We start from the raw sequence: 23,387 nt of genomic DNA, 5'->3' as shown, positions 1-23,387 counted from the left end.
AAAAATCTACCTTCTGCCACTTTTCCAAATGATCAACTAGAAGTCAAGTTATTGTTTGTTGCTCTTACAACTGGGATCGTCGACAAGACTTTGGTCAGGTAGTGTATGTCAGGAATACCAGGAGTCATGGAATTTCATGGAATTTTAAAAGGTCTTTTTCTGACCTTGAAAACCAGAGAATTTCAAATATTTTGTCCCAAGTCATTGATTATCAAAACACTCTGGTCATCACTGAAAATGATGTGTCTCATTTATTAAAATGCCTTTTTTTAAATCATATTCTTTCCCGTGTTTTGCTTTTGTTTAGTCCAAATATCTAATTAAATCAAGAAGCAATTACTAGACAAGCAAAACATATTGTGTTTTTTTCAGAAATATGTCAAAATTAAGTGAGATTTTTTTTTAAACAAGCAAAATTATCTTGTTTTTACTTTACCTTCACATTCACTTTTGACATTATTTAGAAACAAGACTTGCTTGTCTAAAATATGCTTCTTGATAAATTTATTTTTTTTTTTCTTCGATACTTGGACTAGAGGCACAACAAAACCTCTAAGTAAGAAAAGCCTTTTTTTTGCATAGGGGGCTATTTTTCACTGCCATTTTAGTCCTTCCCATTTTGTTAACAATTTCTGATTATTGCAGCCTAAAATGGCCTGCTTTTTTTCTCAAAATTTGTGGCAATATTTGTGGTTTACAGGTTTACATACACAAATTTGCAGATCTTAGTTCTTCATTTCTTTTTTTGACCTCAAGTGTCAATGGTTTCTATATTTTTTATGTAAAGTGAAAACTTTGAGGAACAGTGTATACCTCTTAACCATATAAATCCTTAAATAAACCACTGTTAAAATCTCTTCAACATTAGCAATAGAAAAATCATGTTAACATTTAGAATTTTAGCGATTGAAGCAGCAAACATAACCTTGTTCAAATAGACTTTGGCTGAATGCACTTTTGCGATAATGTCACATGATGCATCTAAAGCAGGTCAAACACCAAAGGAGAAGTGCAGCACTGATACCTTGAGGTATTGCACACCAGTTGAGCACTTCTATGCATGAATATGATGTTATTTAATATAAAACAATGCATTTGGCACATTAGGAATTTAAACATTGCTCTAGCTGGCTGAAATCTGCAGCAATAAAAAAAAATGTTCCTCATTTTTGAATGATTTGATTTCCTGTATTAAATGCAGCGATTGTACGATCTTAAAATTGTCGGTCATGAAAATTCAGGTATTTAGTCTGTAAATATTAGAAAAATTTGACATTTGGCTTAAAGTGGGAACCCTGTACGTATGATTTTTGGCTGTATGGTGTTCTCATAATCACTATTGTGTAACTTTGACATTTAGCTGGCAGGTAAACTGGAGTCCCTGGAAACCCATCTTGTGAATCTGAATAATCTAGCTGTCAGGATTCCTCATGTTCAGTCCCGTCTGGGATCAGGAAGCAACTCCAGTCCCTGCACTCCAGCGCTCCAGAGAGCTGTGAAACAGCCGGTAAAAAAAAAACTGAGTTTAAATAATTTTCCTATTTAAAGCTTGACTCTTCTGTAGTTACATTGTGTACCAAGATCAACAGAAATTAAAAGTTAATATGCAATGTTGACTAACATTAACTAAGTGAACATATTAAGATTAAGTACTTATTTGAAATTAAAACATAATCTAGAAACAGAATGCTATGTACATTAGCATATCAAATATTCAAATAATTTAAGTGTGAAAACCAGATTAATCACATCCAAAATAAGAGTTCGTTTTGACATAGAATACAGTGCAACCGTAAGTAGTATAAGAAGTATTCATAGCGCTGCACTTTTTCCATGTTTTTTATGTTTCAGCCTTATTCCAAAATGGATTACATTTATTTATTTCCTGAAGATTCTACACACAATACCCCATAATGACAATGTGAAAAAAGATATTTTGAAATTTTTGCAAATTTATTATAAATAAAAAAAAAATAACTGAAAAATCACATGTACATAAATATTCACAGCCTTCGCCGTGAAGCTCTAAATTGAGCTCAGGTACATTCTGTTTCCACTGATCATTCTTGAGATGTTTCAGCAGCTTAATTAAAGTTCACCTGTGGTAAATTCAGTTGATTGGGCATGATTTGAAAAGGCATACACCTGTCTATATAAGGCCCCAGGGTTGACAGTGCATGTCAAAGCTCAAACCAAGCATGAAGACAAAGGAATTGTCTGTAGACCTCCGAGACAGGATTGTCTTGAGGCACAAAGCTGGGGAAGGTTACAGAAAAATTTCTGCTGCTCTGAAAGTTCCAAAAAGAACAGTGGCCTCCATCATCCGTAAGTGGAAGGATTTTCCTTGAGCTGGCCGGCCTTCTAAGCTGAGTGATCGGGGAAGAAGGGCCTTAGTCAGGAAGGTGATCCATAACATGATGGTCACTCTGTCTGAGCTCCAGCGTTGTTCTGTAGAGAGAGAAGAACCTTACAGAAGGACAACCATCTGTGCAGAAAACCACCAATCAGGCCTGTATGGTAGAGTGGCCAGACTGAAGCCACTTGCTGCCTGGAATTTGCCACCTGAAGGGCTCTCAGACCATAAGAAACTAAATTCTCTGTTCTGCTAAGACTAAAATTGAACTCTTTGGAGTGAATGCCAGGCGTTACGTTTGGAGAAAACCGAGCACTGCTCATCACCAGGCTATCTCTAAAGTGAAGCATGGTGGTGGCAGCATCATGCTGTGGGGATTTTTTTTCAGCAGCAGGAACTGGAAGACTAGTCATGATAGAGGGAAAGATGAATGCAGCAATGTACAGAGACATCCTGAATAAAAACCTGCTTCAGAGTGCTCTTGACCTCAGACTGGACGACGGTTCATCTTCCAGCAGGACAATGACCCAAACCACACTGCCAAAGAATCAATGGAGTGGCTTCGCAATGTTCTTAAGTGGCCCAGCGAGAGCCCAGACCTAAATCCTCTTGAACATCTCTGGAGAGATCTGAAAGCGGCTCTACACCATCGCTTCCCATCCAACCTGATAGGACTTGAGAGGTACCGCAAAGAGGAATGGGCAAAAATTCCCAAACACAGGTGTGCCAAGCTTGTGGCATCACATTCAAAAAGAATTGAGGCTGTAAATCCAAAGGTGCATCAACAAAGTATGGAGCAAAGGCTGTGAATACTGATGTACCTGTGATTTTTCAGGCTTTTTATTTTTAATAAATTTGGAACAATTTCAAAAAATCTTTTTACACATTGTGATTATGGGCTATTGTGTGTAGAATTTTAAGTAAAAAAAGGAATTTATACATTTGGAATAAGGCTGTGACTTTAAAATAATATGGAAAAAGTGAAGCGCTATGAATACTTTCCGGATTTACTGTAAATATTCGATTGCAGAATCTGAATTGATATTCGATTTCCAACCCTACACAGTAGGGTTCAATTAGATATTAATTAATAAATTCAATTAGATAACGATTCATTTTCTTCCCAGCACTAGTAAAAGCGTAATATTGCATACTGAAAGCTATGTGGTCTGTATAAAGACTAAAGATTCTGTAATGTTTGTGTATTTCAGAACATGAACGTGTGTTCCAGTCAAGAGATTCATCACAGCAGCTCGATGTCAGATGTTAATGCTCCACTCTCTCCAACACTGGATGATGTCTTCTTCACCCCTGATGATCAACCACCAAAGGTTCGTCACCAAATTCCTCAACACAGCATTTTTTTTGTCATCATAGTCTCCAATTGACCACAAAGCACAGTCTGTTTCAGATTTAACAGACAATGGTTAATCTGTTGTTTTATTTCTCCACAACAGGGATCACCAATCTCGGTCCTGGAGGGCCGGTGTCCCTGCAGGGTTTAGCTCCAACTTGCCTCAACACACCTGCCTGAATGTTTCGAGTATACCTAGTAAGACCTTGATTAGCTTGTTCAGGTGTGTTTGATTAGGGTTGGAGCTAAAATCTGCAGGACACCGGCCCTCCAGGAACAAGTTTGGAAAATTATTATAGAACACAGCATTTTGCAACAGCACAGACTATATCATATTGTTCTATTAAAGTAATGATTATTAAGAGTATTCAGAGTTTGAGCAATTCACAGTTGGCAGAAGTAAAACCCTGACCTAAAATGTTTTCTGCATCGAAACCCAGGTGGCAACTGCTAAAACTGTGGTTAAAACCACTTCCTCTTTTAAAGGGAGGTGTCTTTCTTTAATGTGAAGCACGCATTCACAGCAGGATGTTAAAAAATAGTGAGATAATGACGGCACTAAATTAAGCAATACAAAAAAATGTACTTTATTAAAAATATGTTATATACGAGCACTTTAGCCATGTGGAGTTGAGTAAAAAAACTTGTTTAAAATTAACGTAACAGCCTCATAAGTTTAAACAATTTGTCTAGTTTTAAGATCTGTAAGAGGACAAACTTAGATAAGAAGAGAGACATTTTTTCCATCGTGAACTGAACAAATGTCAATTCCACCACATCTCAATATACAGCTTATTTCAAAATGAAATAAATGATGGCAGTCAAACATTGTTTAAGATCATTTTTGTATCTAGTTTAACCAATCTTTCACAATATATTCTAATTATACATTTGTTAGTTAAATAAATTAGTTGTATGCTGAATTGTACACCTGCTCACTCTAAAATGTAAGATTAATGTGGTTAAGAGCTTATTAGAAAATTAATAAACTGAATTTGTATTTTAAATAGGGCATGAACTTATACATGTGAATACACTTTTAATGTGTGATGAGAACTTTTTAAATATAAAAAAAAATGTGTGTGGTGATGGAAATGACATTTCAACAGTTTATTGTGAAAAAATGACAAATAGCTTCACCGATTAGCTTTGAATTGATGCTAGCCTTTCATGTGTACAAAACACTCTTATTTACCTGCATTTTGTTTGGTTTTTAAAAACGTCTTTAAAGGTACAGCATGTTTGGAAATGACGTAGAATAAATGTATTTACGAGCAATATTTACCTTGATTTTTCTTCAAGTGTTGTCGTTACAAATATAAATTCCCTGCATCTTGAACATGTTCTCAGATGGCACTATTCATGTTCAGAGAAACCACCTAAATAATCTTTCACACAAACTTTTTAAAGCGACTTTACAGTGTTGTGTTGGAAATGACACTGATACTGTGCGACAGCTATATTTTGTATAGAAAAAAATATTGATAATAGTCTCACATTAATAACTATAAAATATTTAAAATATTTCACTAGTGCTTCATTAAGATACATTAATAGATACCAGATAAATAATATTTTAAAATGGCATTTTCATTGTTAAAGTTAAAAACTCTGGGTGTGCGACTAGGTGAAAACAGTGATTTTGACACCTAAAAGGAGGTTAAATAATATGAAAAAAATATAATAGATACGTAGTTGGTTTTATTGTTAGTTTGACAAAGAAAAAGAAATTTATATATATATATATATATATATATATATATATATATATATATATATATATATATATATATATATATATATATATATATATATATATTTTTTTTTTTTTTTTTTTTTTTTTTTGATATATGATCAAAGGACATAAAAGTGCCAGTAGTTGAATAATTACTCACACATGGATATGTCCTTTTGAAATTTGAAACTATATGTATTGTGTAAATATATACACTATGTATACACTACCTGACAAAAGTCTTGTCATCATTCCCAGTCATAAGAGCAACAAATAATAACTTAACTTCTAGTTCATCATTTGGGAAAGTGGCAGAAGGTAGATTTTTCAGATGAATCATTTGTCGAACTGCATCCCAATCATCACAAATACTGCAGAAGAACTATTGGAACCCACATGAACCCAAGATTCTCACAGAAATCAGTCAAGTTTGGTGAAGGAAAAATCATGATTTGGGGTTACATTCATATGGGGGTATGTGAGAGATCTGCAGAGTGGATGGCAACAGCAACAGCCTGAGGTATCAAGACATTTGTGCTGCCCGTTACATTACAAACAACAGGAGAGGGCAAATTCTTCAGCAGGATCGTGCTCCTTATACTTCAGCCTCCACATCAAAGTTCCTGAAAGGAAAGAAGGTGCATCATGATTGGGCAGCCCAGTCACCAGACATGAACATTATTGAGCATGTCTGGAGTAAGATGATGGAAGAGGCATAAAGATGAATCCAAAGGATCTTGATGAACTTTGGGAGTCCTGAAAGAACGCTTTCTTTGCCATCTCAGATGACTTTATTAATAAGTTATCTGAGTCATTGCAGAGATGTATGGATGCAGTTCTCCAAGCTCATGGGAGTCATACAAATTATTAATTAGTTTTCCACTGCACCATGACTTTATATTCTATACTGTACATCATTTCTGTTTAGTGACAAGACTTTTGTCTAAGCAAAGTCAGACCTTACTGCCCTAATTAAATAGTTCAAAATTAAGTCATGATCATATTTTATTTTGGTAAAATAAGTGTAATCTAGAGGCCTTTTGCTTTCATTAAAGCCACTTCTGATACCGAATGATCAACTAGAAGTCAAGTTATTATTTTTTGCTCCTAAAACTTGGATAGGCAATAAGACTTTTTTCAGGAAATGTAGATCTACCCTATTTTGACCGTAATGTAATAACATGCACCTTTTGTAAAGCTGCTTTGGAACAATAATTATTGTGAAAACGCTATACAATTGCTTGAATTGAATTGAATTACCACAGCTGGAAAAGTGGAAGACATTGCAAGTTAAAATTGTTTAATTAGGTGTAAAAGCTATTTGATAGCTGTATATATAATTACAAAAGAATTATATTCTCTTTATTTAGTTTTATTTATTGATTTTTTTTCAAGATTCCAGAACGAACCACATCAAAATTCAAAGATGTCATGGGCCATCACAGATACGGATCCAGGTAAGTCACTGACTATGTGTTTGTTTGAAATCCCTGCAGGATACATAGAAGATTTTCAGATCTGCTTCACTTGGGCTTAAATGTAATCTTCTCAAGCCTCTCATTATCCTCAGATGAGAAACTGTGATTGTTTTTGTTTCTTGACTTTGCATTATGTATTCAGTGGAGATCGTCAGTCGGCTATGGACAACGCTGTCAAAATGTCTTTCTCCAACAGCTCGACAAGCAGCTCACAGTCAGGTGTGTTTTTTTTCTTACTTTAATTATAATCTGACGGAATAATGTCTGTTTTTTTAGGGTTTCCAGGAGTTTCTTTAATATCATGGAAGTTTAAAAGACCTATTCTAGACATTGAAAATTTAAAGTTGAGCGTTTTTGTTTGCTGTTTTAAATTTTACTTTCCATTAATCAAAATGTGAATTTTAAATACTTTTATTGCCATCTTCACACATTTTGCCTCTTGGTCGCTGGTTCAAACCTCGGCTCAGTTGGTGTTTTTGTGTGGAGTTTGCATGTTCTCCCTGCCTTCGCGTGGGTTTCCTCCGGGTGCTCCGGTTTCCCCCACAGTCCAAAGACATGTGGTATAGTTGTATTGGGTAGGCTATATTGTCCGTAGTGTATGAGTGTGTGTGTGAATGTGCGTGTTGATGTTTCCCAGAGATGGGTTGCGGCTGGAAGGGCATCAGGTGCGTAAAAAAACTTGCTGGATAAGTTGGTGGTTCATTCTGCTGTGGCGACCCCGGATTAATAAAAGGACTAAGCCGACAAGAAAATGAATGACTGTATTAAAGCAGTGGTTCCTAAACTTTTTTGACCAAGTACCACCTCAGAAAAAAATAGTCTCTCCAAGGACCACCATAATGACTAGTATTTATATGAGGTAGTGTAGTTGGCCAATTTAAGCAGCTACAGCATTGCACAGTTCGAAAACGAGAGTCATATTCATATTTATAGAATTTTTGATCAATATTTAAATAAATGTTGCATATACATATGACATATTTGTAAAACTTTTTGAAATCTAAACATTAACTGGTATGTAGATTGGTAGGATGTCAAGCTGACAAAACATTGCTGCACAAGTTTTATTTATGGAGAAAATTTAAAAGCTATGCAGGGTTTGGGTGTTCTGTGTTTGTCTGAGATAATTAGTCTAACGAAATTATATTCCATATAAAGCATGAAGCTGATCAGTCGGTTCTTGTCACTTGACTCGCGGTGCGACATTCTGAAAAGTTTAGATGTTTTAACAGGGCACACCTGGAATACGCAAGCGCGTCGTGCTGCAGTTCTTACTCATTTTGCTAGCCTGTAGGTAAACTTTTGGTGATCAAGTGACCTAGATGTAACGAGATTATGGTCATTTTTCAAAATAAATGATAATTCTAACTAAGGTATTAAATAAAACAGAAATAATTAATGATTTTTGTGCAGCCCGGTACTAATTGATCTATAGGCTTCTGCATTCCGAGGATTGGGGGCCACTGCTCTAGCGTGTATTTGCTCAGCAAGCACCACGCACCTCTTTCTCTCGTGCTGCGCCAATTGGAATGATTTTTAGCAGCTGATGACGCGATGCACTGAAGTAAACATTCTTCAGCGCTTTGATCGTAGGCTTAATAGAACAGCCAATGCTGATCACATCTGTGTTATCATACGCATCAAATGGTTAAAATTGTATTAATTTTTTCGTTCATTACTCGGTGATTCCTCCGTGCACCACTAGAAGTAAGCCCACACAATTTGCGAACCACTGTATTAAAGCAATATGAAAAGAAGAATGAATGGGAGTGAAGGGGATCATAAGTCTTGACACATTTAAGTTACATTGGCCACATGTGAGAAATAAGGTGGATAGATCATGGAAATTCATTTTTTTAGTTAGTAAGGTCATGGAAAAGTCAGGGAATTTGACATTTGTCTTAAAGTGGAAACAATGGCTTTTAAGTATATGTCAGTGAATGCTGTCATGTAGATGTTTTTGTTCTTGCAGGGTACTGTGTTCTGGATAATCCAGCTCATCCAAACAGAAACTCTCAAAGTCCAGGAGCATCACCACACAACCAGGTGTGAATCTGCATCACATGTATATCAGATGATTTTGCAGTTAGTTTAAGTAGACTGCTGACCCTATTTTATACATTACATTGTATAGGCAAATGTATAATGAATTTCTGATCATTTTCTGAATTTATAGTGTGAATCATAGAGATTATCACAATAAAATGGATTACTCATAATAACTTTCATAGCAATGTCAGATGTCTCTCTTTATCTTGCATTATTTACTGACAAATGCATCAAAATACAGTTGAAGTCAGAATTATTAGCCCCCTTTTGTTTTTTTTTTGTTTTTTTAAATATTTCCTAAATAATGTTTAACAGAGCAAGGAAATTTTCACAGTATGTCTGATAATATTTTTTTCTTCTGGAGAAAGTCTTGTTTGTTTTATTTCGGCAAGAATAAAAGCAGCTTTAAATTTTTTAAAAACCATTTTCTGGACAAAATTATTAGCCCCTTTAAGCTATTTTTTTCGATAGTCTACAGAACAAACCATTAAAATACAATAACTTGCCTAATTACCCTAACCTGCCTTGTTGACTTTATTAACCTAGTAAAGCCTTTAAATGTCACTTTAAACTGTATAGAAGTGTCTTGAAAAATATCAAGTAAAATATTATTTACTGTCATCATGGCAAAGATAAAATAAATCAGTTACTAGAAATGAGTTATTAAAACTATTATGCTTAGAAATGTGCTGAAACAATCTTCCGTCCTTTAAACAGAAATTGGGGGAAAAAATAAACTGGGGCGCTAATAATTCAGGGGGGCTAATATTTCTGACTTCAACTGTATATGTACGTGTTATATATTTTGCATATTTTAGATTCACTCCAAAACAAAAATGTAATATAACTCATTTTATATATAAGTGTTTATAAGTGAAAATAAAAAAGTAAATAGATCGTAGCAGTGCAATATGGAGATTTATCGGCACTGGTGGGAATAAATAAACAGCTATATTGACAATAGTGACAATATACAGCCATATCGCACTGCTACAAGTGTGATATTGCGTTTATACAACAGTTCGGCAGCATAATCGTGTAGTACAGGCGTGTCCAAACTACGGCCCGCGGGCCATCTGCGGCCCGCAATCAGTTTTGTGGCGGCCCGCGAGGCTTTTTATAAATATCAATAGAATCTGGCCCGCTATACAAAAATGAACGTAATTCAATAAATAACCACCGGGTGTCGCTATTACATGCATTCAATTAAGCAGCAGTTCTTGTTATGATCTATCTATCTATCTATCTATCTATCTATCTATCTATCTATCTATCTATCTATCTATCTATCTATCTATCTATCTCTCTGTCTGTCTGTCTGTCTGTCTGTCTATCTATACACAGTTGAAGTCTGAATTATTAGCCCCTCTTTGATTTATTTATTATTTTTCAAATATTTCCCAAATTATGTTTAACAGAGCATTTTTACAGTATGTATGATAATATGTTTTCTTTTGGAGAAAGACTTTTGTTTTATTTCGGCTAGAATAAAAAGCGGTTTAAATTTTTTTATGAACCATTTTAAGGTCAAAATTATTAGCCCCTTAAGTCTTCAGAACAAACCATTGTTATAAAATAACTTGCCTAATTACCTTAACTTGACTAATTAACTTGATTAACCTAGTTAAGCCTTTAAATGTCACTTTAAGCTGTATAGAAGTGTCTTAAAAATATCTAGTCAAATATTATTTACTGTCATCATGGCAAAGATAAAATAAATCAGTTATTAGAAATGAGTTACTAAAACTAATATGTTTAGAAATGTGTGGAAAAAATCTTCTCTCCGTTAAACAGAAATTGGGGAAAAAATAAACGGGGGCTAATAATTTAGGGGGGCTAACAATTCTGACTTCAACTATATATATATATATATATATATATATATATATATATATATATATATATATATATATGCGTGTCTGTGTAATGTATGTAAAATTTGGCCCGCGACAACGTTTGTTTTTTTGCATCTGGCCCTCGGCCCAAAAAGTTTGGACACCCCTGGTGTAGTATATAAAACAGAAAATCATTTTGTATGAGGAATTCCTTTTTCCACCATTTATTCACATCTGCAGCTGACGTCAGAACAGCAGAAACTATTGCTACTTCACAAACGTCACTTTAGAGCTGGTATATGAATGATTCTCTAGTGTTATATCTAAAGTGATGACGAAACAGGTGATTCTGCTCACATTAACAAAGATTAACAAGATTATATGGCTGAACAGCATGAAATGTCATCAGACTACAGAGATTTTCCAGTATTTATCTGTTGCAATTTGGATTTCACAATAAATAACCCCCCAAAAGCCAAAGCAAACACTTCCAGATTACTATGGTATAAATACAGAACTACAACATACAAAAGAGAGAGATCGACTTAGAGTCTTACCTTTTCTGTAATGATTTATTTAGCTGTAGTTTGAAACGTACACTGAGAAAATGCTGTTTTTCTCCCCTAAAGATTTATTATGCAGTGTCTGTCGCCACCTTGTGGCTGACGTCAACCATCTATTCTCTGCTCAATATGACAGTCTGGCTGCCTATGTGCTGAATCTCTGAAATATGAATATTTTAAATTGGCACTATTCTTAAAATTAAACTGAATAGTTGCAATCTAAACAACTGTATTCTCACCCAAACAGCGTCAAAATACATTTTGTTGTCCAACAGCTGCAATATTTGTCAATCTGTACTAATTGATCTATTGTGTCTAGTAATTGATCTGCTGTCACTCTATGTTGGTGGAGTGTGAAGAGAGGCAGTATGAGTTCTGATACTGCTGATATTGCGGAATATTGCAGGGCTATCAGATTCAAGAACCAGACAGAATTGTTAAAAAAACTTGAGTATCAAAGTCTATTAATATCACTCTGTTTTGTCTTTAAGGGTTTGGGAACAAAGTCTCAGTTCAGCCCATTGATGAAGCTTGCAGAATATTCTTCATCCAGTGATGAAGATGATGAGAAGATGAGGTAATCTAAACTAATGTTTACTCGTCTTAAGATTTTTTTTTTTAAATGGCATAGTGTCATTTTACGTGAACTGTCCTTTTAAACCATAACTACAAGGATTTAAAACTCTGGTATCAAATATAATTCCAATGTGTTGTGAAAGAAGACATATGGTTGGTGCTGGATGGACAGATCGTTATGTCAGAAGCTATGACCATGTCGGGCTTCTCATATCCCTGAATCAAAACTGCAAAAACCTCACAATGCAGGGGTGAAGTGCCTGTGGCAGTCACATGTTGACTTTTTCTGCCATTCTGCTAATGTTCTTCCGATGTCAAACCACATTAATGTATGCTAGCCACTTTTTGTTTGGACGATGACTAGTTTTTTTAACATTTTTGGACAGCTTTGCTTCACAGTAGAGGTGCGTGATGCGTTTAAACAATCATAAAACAGATACCATAAGACAGATAAACATAATTTAAGGCTAATATATATATTATATTATATTATATTATATTATATTATATTATATTATATTATATTATATTATATTATATTATATTTTATTATATTATATTATATAATATTATATTATATTATATTATATTATATTTATGCTCAAACTGTAATGACTTAAACAGAGATCACCAGCACTGTTCCTGGAGGGCTATCTTCATGCAGAATTCAGCTCCAACCCTGATCAAACACACCTGACCTGAAGAGGCACTTGATAATTGCAGACAGGTGTGTTTGGTCAGGGTTGCAACTGAAATTTGCAGGAAGGCAGCTCGCCAGGAACAGGGTTTGTGATCCTTGGACTAAAAATACCCTTACAAAAATTAAATAGGTAGGTCACCTAAAAGTGAACATTTTGTTATTAATTACTCACGCTCAAGTCTTTTTCAGTAATCTTAGTTTTTCTTTGGAACGCAAGTTTTATTTTAGATGAAATTCAAAGAGCTCTCTAAGGCTGCATTTACACTGCACTGTTCAAGTGACTCAATTCCGATTTTTTTTCTCTCCATGTGGCACAGATCCGATATGGCCCATGTACATGTAAGCAGAAACAAATTACATGGATTTTGATTTACTCAAATCAGATTCAGGCCATGTTCATATGTGGAAATTTATCCTATATGAATCGGATCTGTGCCCTTGTGTCTGCAGTGTAAGCAGATAGATCGGATTTTCACCTGTCAATGCGAGTCGCGCGTCATTAAAAACCATAACGAATGACGTCAAGTCTGACACTGTCCTTTCAGAACAGACTTCACCAGAGTCCCAAACCTTAAATCTCATACACGAGGACTTAAACAGCTTTTATATTATCATATAGCACACGTATTTAAGCATTTTAACGACAGCAAGAGAGTGCAATGTCTGCCACGAAACCAATATAAACTAATATAATACTAGTACATACATCACGTGCATAAATCACGCCATGGACATTACATTAAGATGCCTAAAGGTTTAAAAAAGCTTATATATCAAAGAAGATGGACAAATGAGAACCTTTCTGTCATAAACTATAGTGAAACAGCTTGTCAAAAGCTGCGAATAGATTACATACAGGAATAGAGAAAAGAGCGCTCTTTAATTATCAGCTGTTAGTCAGCGCCCGCTCTTTTTTTTTTTTCGTGGTCATTGTGCCTTTGCCGTGTGCTGTGTAAATGCAGACGATCGAATAGAAGTCACTTTTAAAAGACGATGAAAGCAAGTCAGCAAAAAAATCGGATACAGTCACAAAATCGGAATATACTATCAAGATCTGCAGTATAAATGCAGCCTAACACTTGTAGGTAAAAAAATCATATCTACAGCTTTTTTTGACAAACGTATCTTCTCTCATGTGTCAAGACAAGTGCATGTTTACTATGGATCGAACAATGTATTGCCTTTAGATTCAGCAATGCAACACTTAAGCATCATACTCCCCATAGTAATCAAACATCCTAGTCTGATACAGGAGACATTGGCAAACAATTTAAATTTTTGCCACACAAAAGAGTTCTTGGGGCTTCATGCGATTACAGTTGAACCATTGAAGTTACATGGAATATTTTGACAATATTTTTAATTCTTTTTCTGGACTTTAAACGCCTCGTTATCTTAGCTGTCTACTATGGAGGATGAGGGAGCTCTCAAATTTCATCTAAAAAATTGTGTTCTAAAGATAAATGAATGTCTCGGGATTAGAATGAAATACAGCCAAGTAAATAATAGCAGAATTTTCATTTTTGGCTTAACTAATGCTTTGTTTTTACATTTGTGTCTATATTTTATTTGTGAAGTCTTAAGGGAAAATAGTAGTATGCTCCTCATGCAAAATCTAAAGCCCACGTGATCATCCCCTGTTGTCATTAGATGTGGGAATGAAGTGAACCTGTTGTTGTTGTTGTTGGTAAAAATGTGTTCTGTCGTACTGTATTCTTACCAGTGTTTGTAGTTTGCTGCATTGTTCATGGCCTGAAGGAACAAACGTTTTCTTTGACATCATTAAAATTGATCTGGTTGTTTTCCAGGTCTCCATCGAGCAATGGAAGGCCTGTGTTTTCCAGAGGGCAGACTAATGAAATCATTCTTCAGCCTCATCTCAATGTAAAACAGCAGCAGGTAAAGTCACCTTCACTATGTTGTTTTAGGGACAGTACGATATACTGAGAAAAATAAGTCATTTTGTTTTGACATACTCTTGATTTTATCAGCCATTTAAAGCAAGGGTGTCAGACTCAGTTTCTTGAGGGCGGCAGCTCTGCACAGTTTAGTTCCATAAATGTAGTATAAAATAGAGTTTATTTATTTTTATCTTGCAATATATATATATATATATATATATATATATATATATATATATATATATATATATATATATATATATATATATATATATATATATTTCTGAACATATAAATTATAATTATAAATATTTTATATTATAATATAATTTTAATAAATCCTGTTTTGTTCAAATGCACCAAAATATATTGCCTATATTCACTGAAAAATGGATAAAAATATTTCTGGTTTTAAATTGGGATGTACTCATTTATGCTTAATTTACAGTGTTTCATAGATATTGTCAGTGCTTAAAACATGTCCTTAAACAGATTTTCCTGTTTCTCCAGCAGAGTGCAGCAAAGCCAACACATAACGTATATCAGAGGCCTTGTGGTTCACAATCTAGTGATAACTACCATCTGCCAGACCTCCTGCACAAAAGCCCCACACACGAGCTGAGCTACCACCAGACCCCTACACAGAGCTCCAGAGACGTATGCCTGCATCTGCACTTAAATCACTTTATTTTAGCCCACTGATATCTAGTGTTTAATATAATTTCTGCATATTTAGTTTGTTTTTAGCTCTTGAAAAGTCATTTGTAGAGCAGTTAATACATTTTACACTGCTTGGAGACTAGTTACAGCTGATTAGTGTACTGTTTAAAGGCACAAGTTCTGTCCACATGAAAAAAATATGATAGTAACTACAGAGTTTGACTATTACGACAGTGTTTTTAAACCAAAAAATGCTGGGTTCCACACAAATGATTTGTGCTGGGACAACATGAATACAAATTTAAGTGAATTGAACATAAAACAATTAAGTTGTCCCCCAAAAAACTCCAGAATTGTGTTGTTTCAGCACATTTTTAATAAGTAGTTTGAACAAACAGCGAACTAAACTTTGTGAGTGTGTTAAGCATTTGATTGAATCTTTTGTGGTAATGCAATACAGTCCCTGACAAAAGCTCGCTTATCTATTTTGTAGAAACACCTGCTATTAACCTGACTTTTAATTAATCAAATTGTGTTAGAAATAGCTTATATGAAAAGCTAAAACCCTCTAAAATGATGTTTAATGCACTGAAATAAATTTGTTTCACTGAAAAAAAGATTTATCATTTAATCAAGAGAGAAAAGTCAAGTTTTGGCAAGACAAAAGTCCTGTCGCCTATACAGAAATTCAACAAATTTACTACAAATAAAAAAATATGGCAGCAAATTAAGTAGTGGTGCTGAGAGATCCACATTTAATATCTTGTATGACTTCCATGAGCTTGAAGAACTGCATCTATGCGGTTATGCAAGGATTCATACAATGTATTGAAGTCATCAGGAATGGCAAAGAAAGCAGTCTTGCAGGAATCCCAGAGTTCATCAAGATTCTTCATTTTTCATGCTTCCTCTTTCATCCTACCCCACACGATGATGTTCATGTCTGGTGACTGGGCTGGCCAATCCTGAAGGTTATAATTGAATCATGTTCATAGAAAAGTTAGTAATAAACATTTATAAACAAGTATTTGTGTATAAAGCATCTGTTTTGTGAGAAGAGCTTCTCATATGATATGTAAACGACCCGTACAGCTTTACTGTAGACATTTATTTGAGCGAACATGAAGTCGACTTAAACTTTGTCATACACCAAAGGGTACCCTTTGTGGTGGAAACGCAAGCCTGATAAAGGTGACCTGTACCGACCCGAACCGTACCGTACTGTACCAGTCAGTGGAAACGAGGCATAGGTGACCATTACAGGATGTACTGCCACCGCTCTAAAGGAAAAATAATGTGTTTTTTAGCTATGCCGCCAGGTGGCACAAAAGGACAGGATGCGAATGGACAGAAATAGCTTATAAATTAGCTGTACATACTCTGCTACTTGTAAATAAAGATGAACAAGGAAACAAAGCAATATAATTCCTTTAATAATCATTAAAAAGACAACTAGGCTACATTATTTGAAGGAATAAAGAAGCACTTCACCCCAAAGGTTATTTGTTATAAAGTCCGCTTTATGTATGTCTTTGCAAAAATTGACTCAATGGACTTTACCACGCTGGGACTATTAGAATAATATATTTTCACTGAAACATTATTTCAATAGCTATTGGGATTCAAATGAGCCATTTCTCGTTAAAAGAAAAAACTTCATTAGAAATAAATTTCAGCGACACTTCAAGTCAATTTGTACTCAAGCGACAAGACTTTTGTCAGGGACTGTAGTTGCTATGGTAATCTAACAACTATAGTAATATAAATAACAAAGCCACTGCTGTAGTTTTGTACAACTATAGGGTATAAAAAACTACAATACATTACAGTCTACTGTAATATAAATTAAAGGATACTACAGTACTTATTAGAGATTATCAATTCACTATCAGAAGATGGGTACAATGTGGTCATAAAGGGACGGACATGGTCAGCACCAATTTTCCGGTAGGCTGTGGCATTGACACGATGCTCAGTTGGTTCTAATGGGCCCAAAGTGCGCCAAGAAAATGGACATCCATGAATCTCCCATTCCACCACATTTCAAATGTGCTCTATGGGAATGAGATCTGGTGACTGTGGAGGCCATTTGGGTACAGTGAACTCGTTGTCATGTTAAAAAAACCAGTCTGAGATGATTTGCGCTTTTTGACATGGCACGTCATCCTGCTCAATCGGTACTAACAGGCCCAAAGTGTGCCAAGAAAATATACCCCACACCATTACACCACGACCATTAGCCTGAACTGTTGATGGAAGACAGGATGAATACATGCTTTCATGTTGTTGATGGCAAATTCTGACCCTACCATCCAAATGTCACAGGAGAAATCGAGACTCATCAGACCAGGCACTGTATTTCCAATCTTCTATTGTCCAACTTTGGTGAGCCTGTGCGAATTGTAGCCTCAGTTTCCTGTTCTTAGCTAACAGGAGTGACACCCCATGTGGTCTGCTGCTGTCCTCTTCAAGGCTCGACTTGTTGTGCGTCGAGAGATGCTCTTCCTCTGACCTCTGGCATCAACAAGGCATTTGTGCCCACAGAACTGCCGCTCACTGGATATTTTTGTCTTTTTCAAACCATTCTCTGTAAACCCTAGACATTGTTGTGTGTGAAAATCCCAGTAGATCAGCAGTTTCTGAAATATTCAGACCAGCCCGTCTGGCACCAACAACCATGCCAGGTTCAAAGTCACTTAAATCACCTTTGTTCCTCATTCTGATGCTCAGTTTGAACTGCAGCAGATCGTCTTGACCTTATCTACATGCCTAATTGCACTTTGTTGCTGACGTGATTGGCTGATTAGAAATTTGCCTTAACAAGCAGTTGGATAGATATACCTAATAAAATGGCCAGTAAGTGTTATTGATGCTCATTGATGGTAAAAAAAAAAATGGTTTTCTATGAAAATGTAGTAAATTGTTTTTGTGATTTTTCATTTTGCAATATTGTATAAAGACGCAATTATTAGCGATCTCTATGTGATGTTTGCCCTGTTGTTCTGCATTTACAGAAACTACTCAATAACCAGCCAGGAAAAAGCGTGTCTTCTTCATCTTCCTCATTCTCAGCTTTCATTGACCCTCGTTTGCTTCAGATTTCTCCACCTCTGAGTCCGCAGGGACACGGCCAGCGTGAGTCCACATGACTGACAGCCACTGACATACATGCATGTCACATTTACAAACTCTCTGTCTGTCTCTCTGTGTGTGTTTCAGTGAATGGCAGGTGTGAGCCATGCGTTAGACAGCCTCACAGGAAGGGCTCAGTGGTGAACGTCAACCCCACCAACATTCGACCACAGAGTGACGCCCCAGAGATTCGCAAATATAAAAAGAAGTTCAACGCTGAGATCCTCTGTGCTAGTCTGTGGGGTGAGACACATTTGTATGCACACAACACAGCTGTGGAATGCAATGATGGCAAGTAACAACTGCCAGGAATCCCAGGGAAACTAGGAATTTCTGGAATATCATGGAATTTTAAAAGGTCTATTGCAGACATTTAAAGTCAGGGGATTAGTTTTTTTGGCCAAGGCATATTAAGGATTTTTGTTTGTTACTTTAAATTTTAGTTTCCCTTTAGTGCTATTTTCTATAGTTGTCCCTTGTTATTCGCGGGAGTTACGTTCTAAAAATAACCCGCAATAGGTGAAATTTGCAAAGTAGTCCGCTTTATTTTTTACAATTAAAACAGATGTTTTAAGGCTGTAAAACCCCTCACTATAGACTTTATAGCCTTATCTCAGACAGGCGTTGACATTTTTACACTTTTCTTTTGTTTAAAACTCTCAAAGTTCAAACCATTGTAGGAAAATAAGTCCAGATTTGTAGAATGAATCCACAGATCAAAACCATTTGATCTTCATTTACTTATTTCGTAATGGCGCCCTGCAGTCTTGTAACTTCTACCTTCCTTTAGCATGTCCTGAAGTTCAACTTTTTGTGCGATGGTAAGCATGTTCCTCTTGGGTGCTACTGTAGGTGCAGGGGTGATAGCGTTCCGGCACCACGCCGGATTTCCGGCGTACTGTGGCTGCGGGTAGGGTTGTGACGGTGAGGAAATTTCCCCACCGGTTAATCGACATGTGACAACACCGGTAATACCGGTATCACCGTGGAAGTGGGCATTTTTTCATTTCCTCTTTTTTTTCTGCTTTTAAATAGCTTATAAATGCGTGCGTATAATACTTTCACTTTCAGTTTTGCGGGAGTTGCCAATTCGATGTCAATTGTTTAAATGGACGGAAAGGAAACTACAAAAAAAATCCCTGTTATTAAACAAAACATAACTTTTATTTACATAACGAATAAAACACAACACTGCTACAGGCTGAAAAAACTGTGTAAGTTGGAACCATACAAATAACAACCATAAACGCCTATGTTATATATTAACAGCTTAGTCCTTATGAACAATCCGTTTATAAAATAGGACATTATTAACGAATTTAGGCTATTGAAGAATAAACCGAATATGAAATATGATCCTTGCATAATGATCACAACTAAACAAGCGAGCACTCATTTTATATTTAAACTATATGAAAAAAAATTAAGAATTGGAACATTATGTAAAAAATCAAAGGGCAGGCTAAATAAAAGCGCCTCGTCAGAGCTAAACATCACCGCACATGTGTCAGTTTACAGCTTCTGGAAAGATCAGACAACCTATACAGATCACACAATTTCAATAAACAACATGTAAATGTATAAATATTTCGATAAGTATTGTTATGGAATATTTATAACTAAATGATCTTGCTTTTTGGTTTTATCGATACAGCTTTGATCTCTCTTACAAGCGGCAGTTACAGGCGCAGCATAAGGGCGTCTCACACTGTCAGTGGCGGAATACACACAGCACTGCCAAGACGTTTTATTTTTATTTTATTTGTTGCAGATTTGCGCGTTGTTCCTTTTAAAAAAAAACTTTTATTTTTTAATTCTCTCAAGTTAATGTTGTCTATCGAGTAACTATCGAGTCCCTCGGATTGGAGTTCAGTGCGCATTAAGACTATTGACCAACCGCCCTGTAAGTTTAAACACTACAGGTCCACAGCTCTGGTGTGGTATGAATTACACGTTTTAAATGACAGCGAGACATGCTACGTTTAGTTTTTATTGTAAAATATACATTATAGCCCAGTACACGGTAAAATAATATGTTTTGAATGGCTTGTCTATTGACGGCGTATAGCCGTTAATTAAATATGCTGAGCATATTTTCATTAAAATTAAAACACATTAATACAAATTAGCCACCCTTTGATTTTTTTTTCGTTTACGTATATTTTTATCAAATGAAAAATGCAATAAATTTTTAATTTTAGTTTTCATTTTATTAGAATTAATAGGCCTATAATTTATAGGCTACACAACTCATATCTTTGGCTCCAATTGCGTTTTTACAGATATCCTACCAATAGACTTTTTTTTTGGCTCAAAGACATTTATGCCTATTAATTTCAGAGGTGCATTTTGACAGATTTCGTAAAGGCTTCAGCTATTCTACCTGTCAGCTGCACCTGCCTAAGTTTTGCAACTTGACTTGTGTTGTGGCTCGATGTCTGAATGAGAGAGAGAGAGAGAGAGAGAGAGAGAAATCAGTCCTCAGATTCGATGTGTGGCCGCACGTCTCAGTTACTTTATTGCAATTTTTAATATTGGCTCATCTAAATAAACTTTTCATATATTAAAAGCCGAAATATTGCCAGACAGAAAAAGCAACTTTCGGTTTTTGAAGAGAGCGGCCTCAGTTATAAAAGATGCGCGCACACACAGGATTCGATCTTTTTGGCCTAGACATTATGAATTTTTTTTACATTAAACACATAATCAAGTGGAAATAAGAACAGCTGAACTTCGGAAAAAGTCCTCACGTTACCACGATGTTTCTCTGCAGTTGGATTGTCAATGGCGCGGCATTAAAAAAAAGATATTTATTATTAAACATTGTGAGATGATGGCCGCGTGATTTTTTTTAAAATGAGAGTATGCGTTGCGTATTTATGGCCATTGATCTATCCGCGACCCACCCATAGTTAAACATGAAGGTGCGTGTATAAATTAGTTATGTTTCCAGATACTGCCACCTTTGTCAGGCAAAGTTTGCAGATTGCCTCATTAACTTTGTCAGGTTCTCTTATGCATTTGGTTTGAACCCAAAATTTTGCCAAACATGCGCTTTTGCAATGCGTTTTGACAATAAATCGTCCGCCATCCTCTTTCTGTAAATTCGACTCCTCTTTTCTCCTCACGTGGTAAATGAAATATGACGCACTGTAGCTATGTTTAGATTTTAATTATAGAGCATGCTCTCGTTTTAAGTCAATTATTTATAATTATATTTTCCATTTATTTTAAATAAATTTTTAATAAAAAAAAATAAAAAACGAATACCTAAAAAAAACAAATGTGGGGACGGTGTCACGGTAGAAAAGTGATGTCACCGGTGTTGCGTCTTAACACCGGTATCACCGTCAACACCGTCTATCGTGGCAAGCCTAGCTGCGGGGAAAAAAAAATCAGGTTCACGGATATTGATCTGTCATTTCTCTAGATTCACAGAATTCACTCACTGCTGAAAGCGCCGGATTGGTTTTTATTAAGTGCCATTTTGTGTGCTCGTGAATCATCTTTTGAGTGTAGACGCCATGTAAATAAAAGATTAATTGTGTAATTTAGAGAGCTTTATAAATTATAACGGATCTTTGTGAGATCTCTATGAACTAAGATTAGTGACGCTTTTTAGTGATAATAAGAGGAGCGTGCTTTGCACTTTCCAGGCTATAATACATTCAGAATTTGTATGAAACTTTCGTTTTCGGCACATATACGCTGATAAGTTTTGGGAATGACATCTGCATATTTACGCTGGGTTTATTCTCGAAATAACGGTGAAGCATAGACGGGACAAAAATATATTTCCCCCTTCTCCTTAAACAACTTAGTGTTTCAGCTATGAAATAGTTCAGTTTTGTATGTAGCCTAATGGCAAAGTGTTTATATTTAGTTTCGTTTTTTATTCAGCTTATTTAGAAAAACGTTTGGAGCATTTTTTATTCGTTAAAAATAAGTTTTTTTTTTAACGAACAGCTCCCAGCGGAAGACCATCATTGTCTGTTTGATCAGTTTGCCTTCTCAGATCATCACGACTTGCCTAAAATAAAAGATATAAAACAGTTCAAGTATAAAACAATGGTAGCTTAAACGTTAAAGAATGTGTGCTATTAGGCGCATAGTTTGCTTATAAAAAGCTTGCAGGACATCGAGGCGCCAGAGCAATCACTTGCATTTTTTCAGTGGGAGCAATTTAAAGTTATCCGTCATTTTTGCTCACAAAGAACGAGTAATACATCAAAAAACCTTACAGCGTTTTTATAAAATAAAGAAAACCAAAATTATGCGCTTTCTGTCGTCTGGTTTTTGAACAGGAGCGCTTAACAAAATGAAGCAAAATGTATATGCCTCACAGACATAATAAATATATTTATAGAAAGCTTTAAATTATTACTTAACGAAATAAAACAAATCGAAAACAAAAAAACTCCTTCATGTAATCCGTAAAGATGAATTTCTAAAGGCGAGTCCAAGATGAGATTGCCAGTCAGGATCTTTGCGACACTGACTCAGAATAAGTTTATTAATAAATAATTAAGATATGTCCTTACTCTTTCCTCGACACATTCATTGTTATTTGTTTTTGCCGGTGCTTGGGGCGAGTTTTAGCTTATTGTGTGCGCTTGAACGCGGATTCACAGTAGCAGTTTTAACATGGAGTGACACGACATCTGACGTACAGATGACACTGGCACATGCCACTGAGTGTAGTGACACTTCCGGTGGCACGTCCGGTTTTCCACTGTCATGTGTCACTCGCTAGTGGCATGTGTAGTGACCTGTGTCACTCATAGTGTCGCGGTGCATGTCACTGCAGTGACATCGACACCCGGCGAAGCTTATGACATTAATTAACACGAGCAAAACCACATTTAATCATTACGCGACTTTTAACCTAATTTATCGCGTCGCAAGTTAGTTTATTTGCTGAGCTACTCCACGATGTTTTAATTTAAACGCATTTATTTTATGTATTCGTAGTCATACTTCCGTACGTAATATAGTCATTTGACAGTACATGTCAGTCAAATTTATTGTGGCATGCTTATGTATGGGAGGGG

The 23,387-nt window shown here is 35.6% G+C and overlaps 1 protein-coding gene across 5 annotated transcripts in view; it reads left to right on the top strand.

Moving 5' to 3' along the window:
• Positions 1–23,387, top strand: part of si:zfos-2326c3.2 — a 117,999-nt gene that overhangs the window by 59,173 nt on the left and 35,439 nt on the right. For 2 of the 5 annotated variants that reach the window (XM_073922543.1, XM_009307764.5), the window contains 10 exons: positions 1,361–1,507; positions 3,565–3,684; positions 6,838–6,899; positions 7,063–7,139; positions 8,893–8,966; positions 11,859–11,944; positions 14,452–14,542; positions 15,058–15,201; positions 18,219–18,339; positions 18,424–18,579. In XM_073922543.1, the coding sequence (XP_073778644.1) occupies positions 1,361–1,507; positions 3,565–3,684; positions 6,838–6,899; positions 7,063–7,139; positions 8,893–8,966; positions 11,859–11,944; positions 14,452–14,542; positions 15,058–15,201; positions 18,219–18,339; positions 18,424–18,579 (1,078 nt within the window). Of the gene's footprint in view, positions 1–1,360; positions 1,508–3,564; positions 3,826–3,965; positions 5,425–6,837; positions 6,900–7,062; positions 7,140–8,892; positions 8,967–11,858; positions 11,945–14,451; positions 14,543–15,054; positions 15,202–18,218; positions 18,340–18,423; positions 18,580–23,387 lie in introns of those variants that run through there. The other 3 variants (XM_021481119.3, XM_009307763.5, XR_012390226.1) reach the window with 2 other exon arrangements.

Source organism: Danio rerio, chromosome 14, assembly GCF_049306965.1.
Source record: "Danio rerio strain Tuebingen ecotype United States chromosome 14, GRCz12tu, whole genome shotgun sequence".
NCBI lineage: Eukaryota > Metazoa > Chordata > Actinopteri > Cypriniformes > Danionidae > Danio > Danio rerio.
Note: the sequence above shows the minus strand (reverse complement) of the source record. Positions and strands in the feature narration are given on the sequence as shown.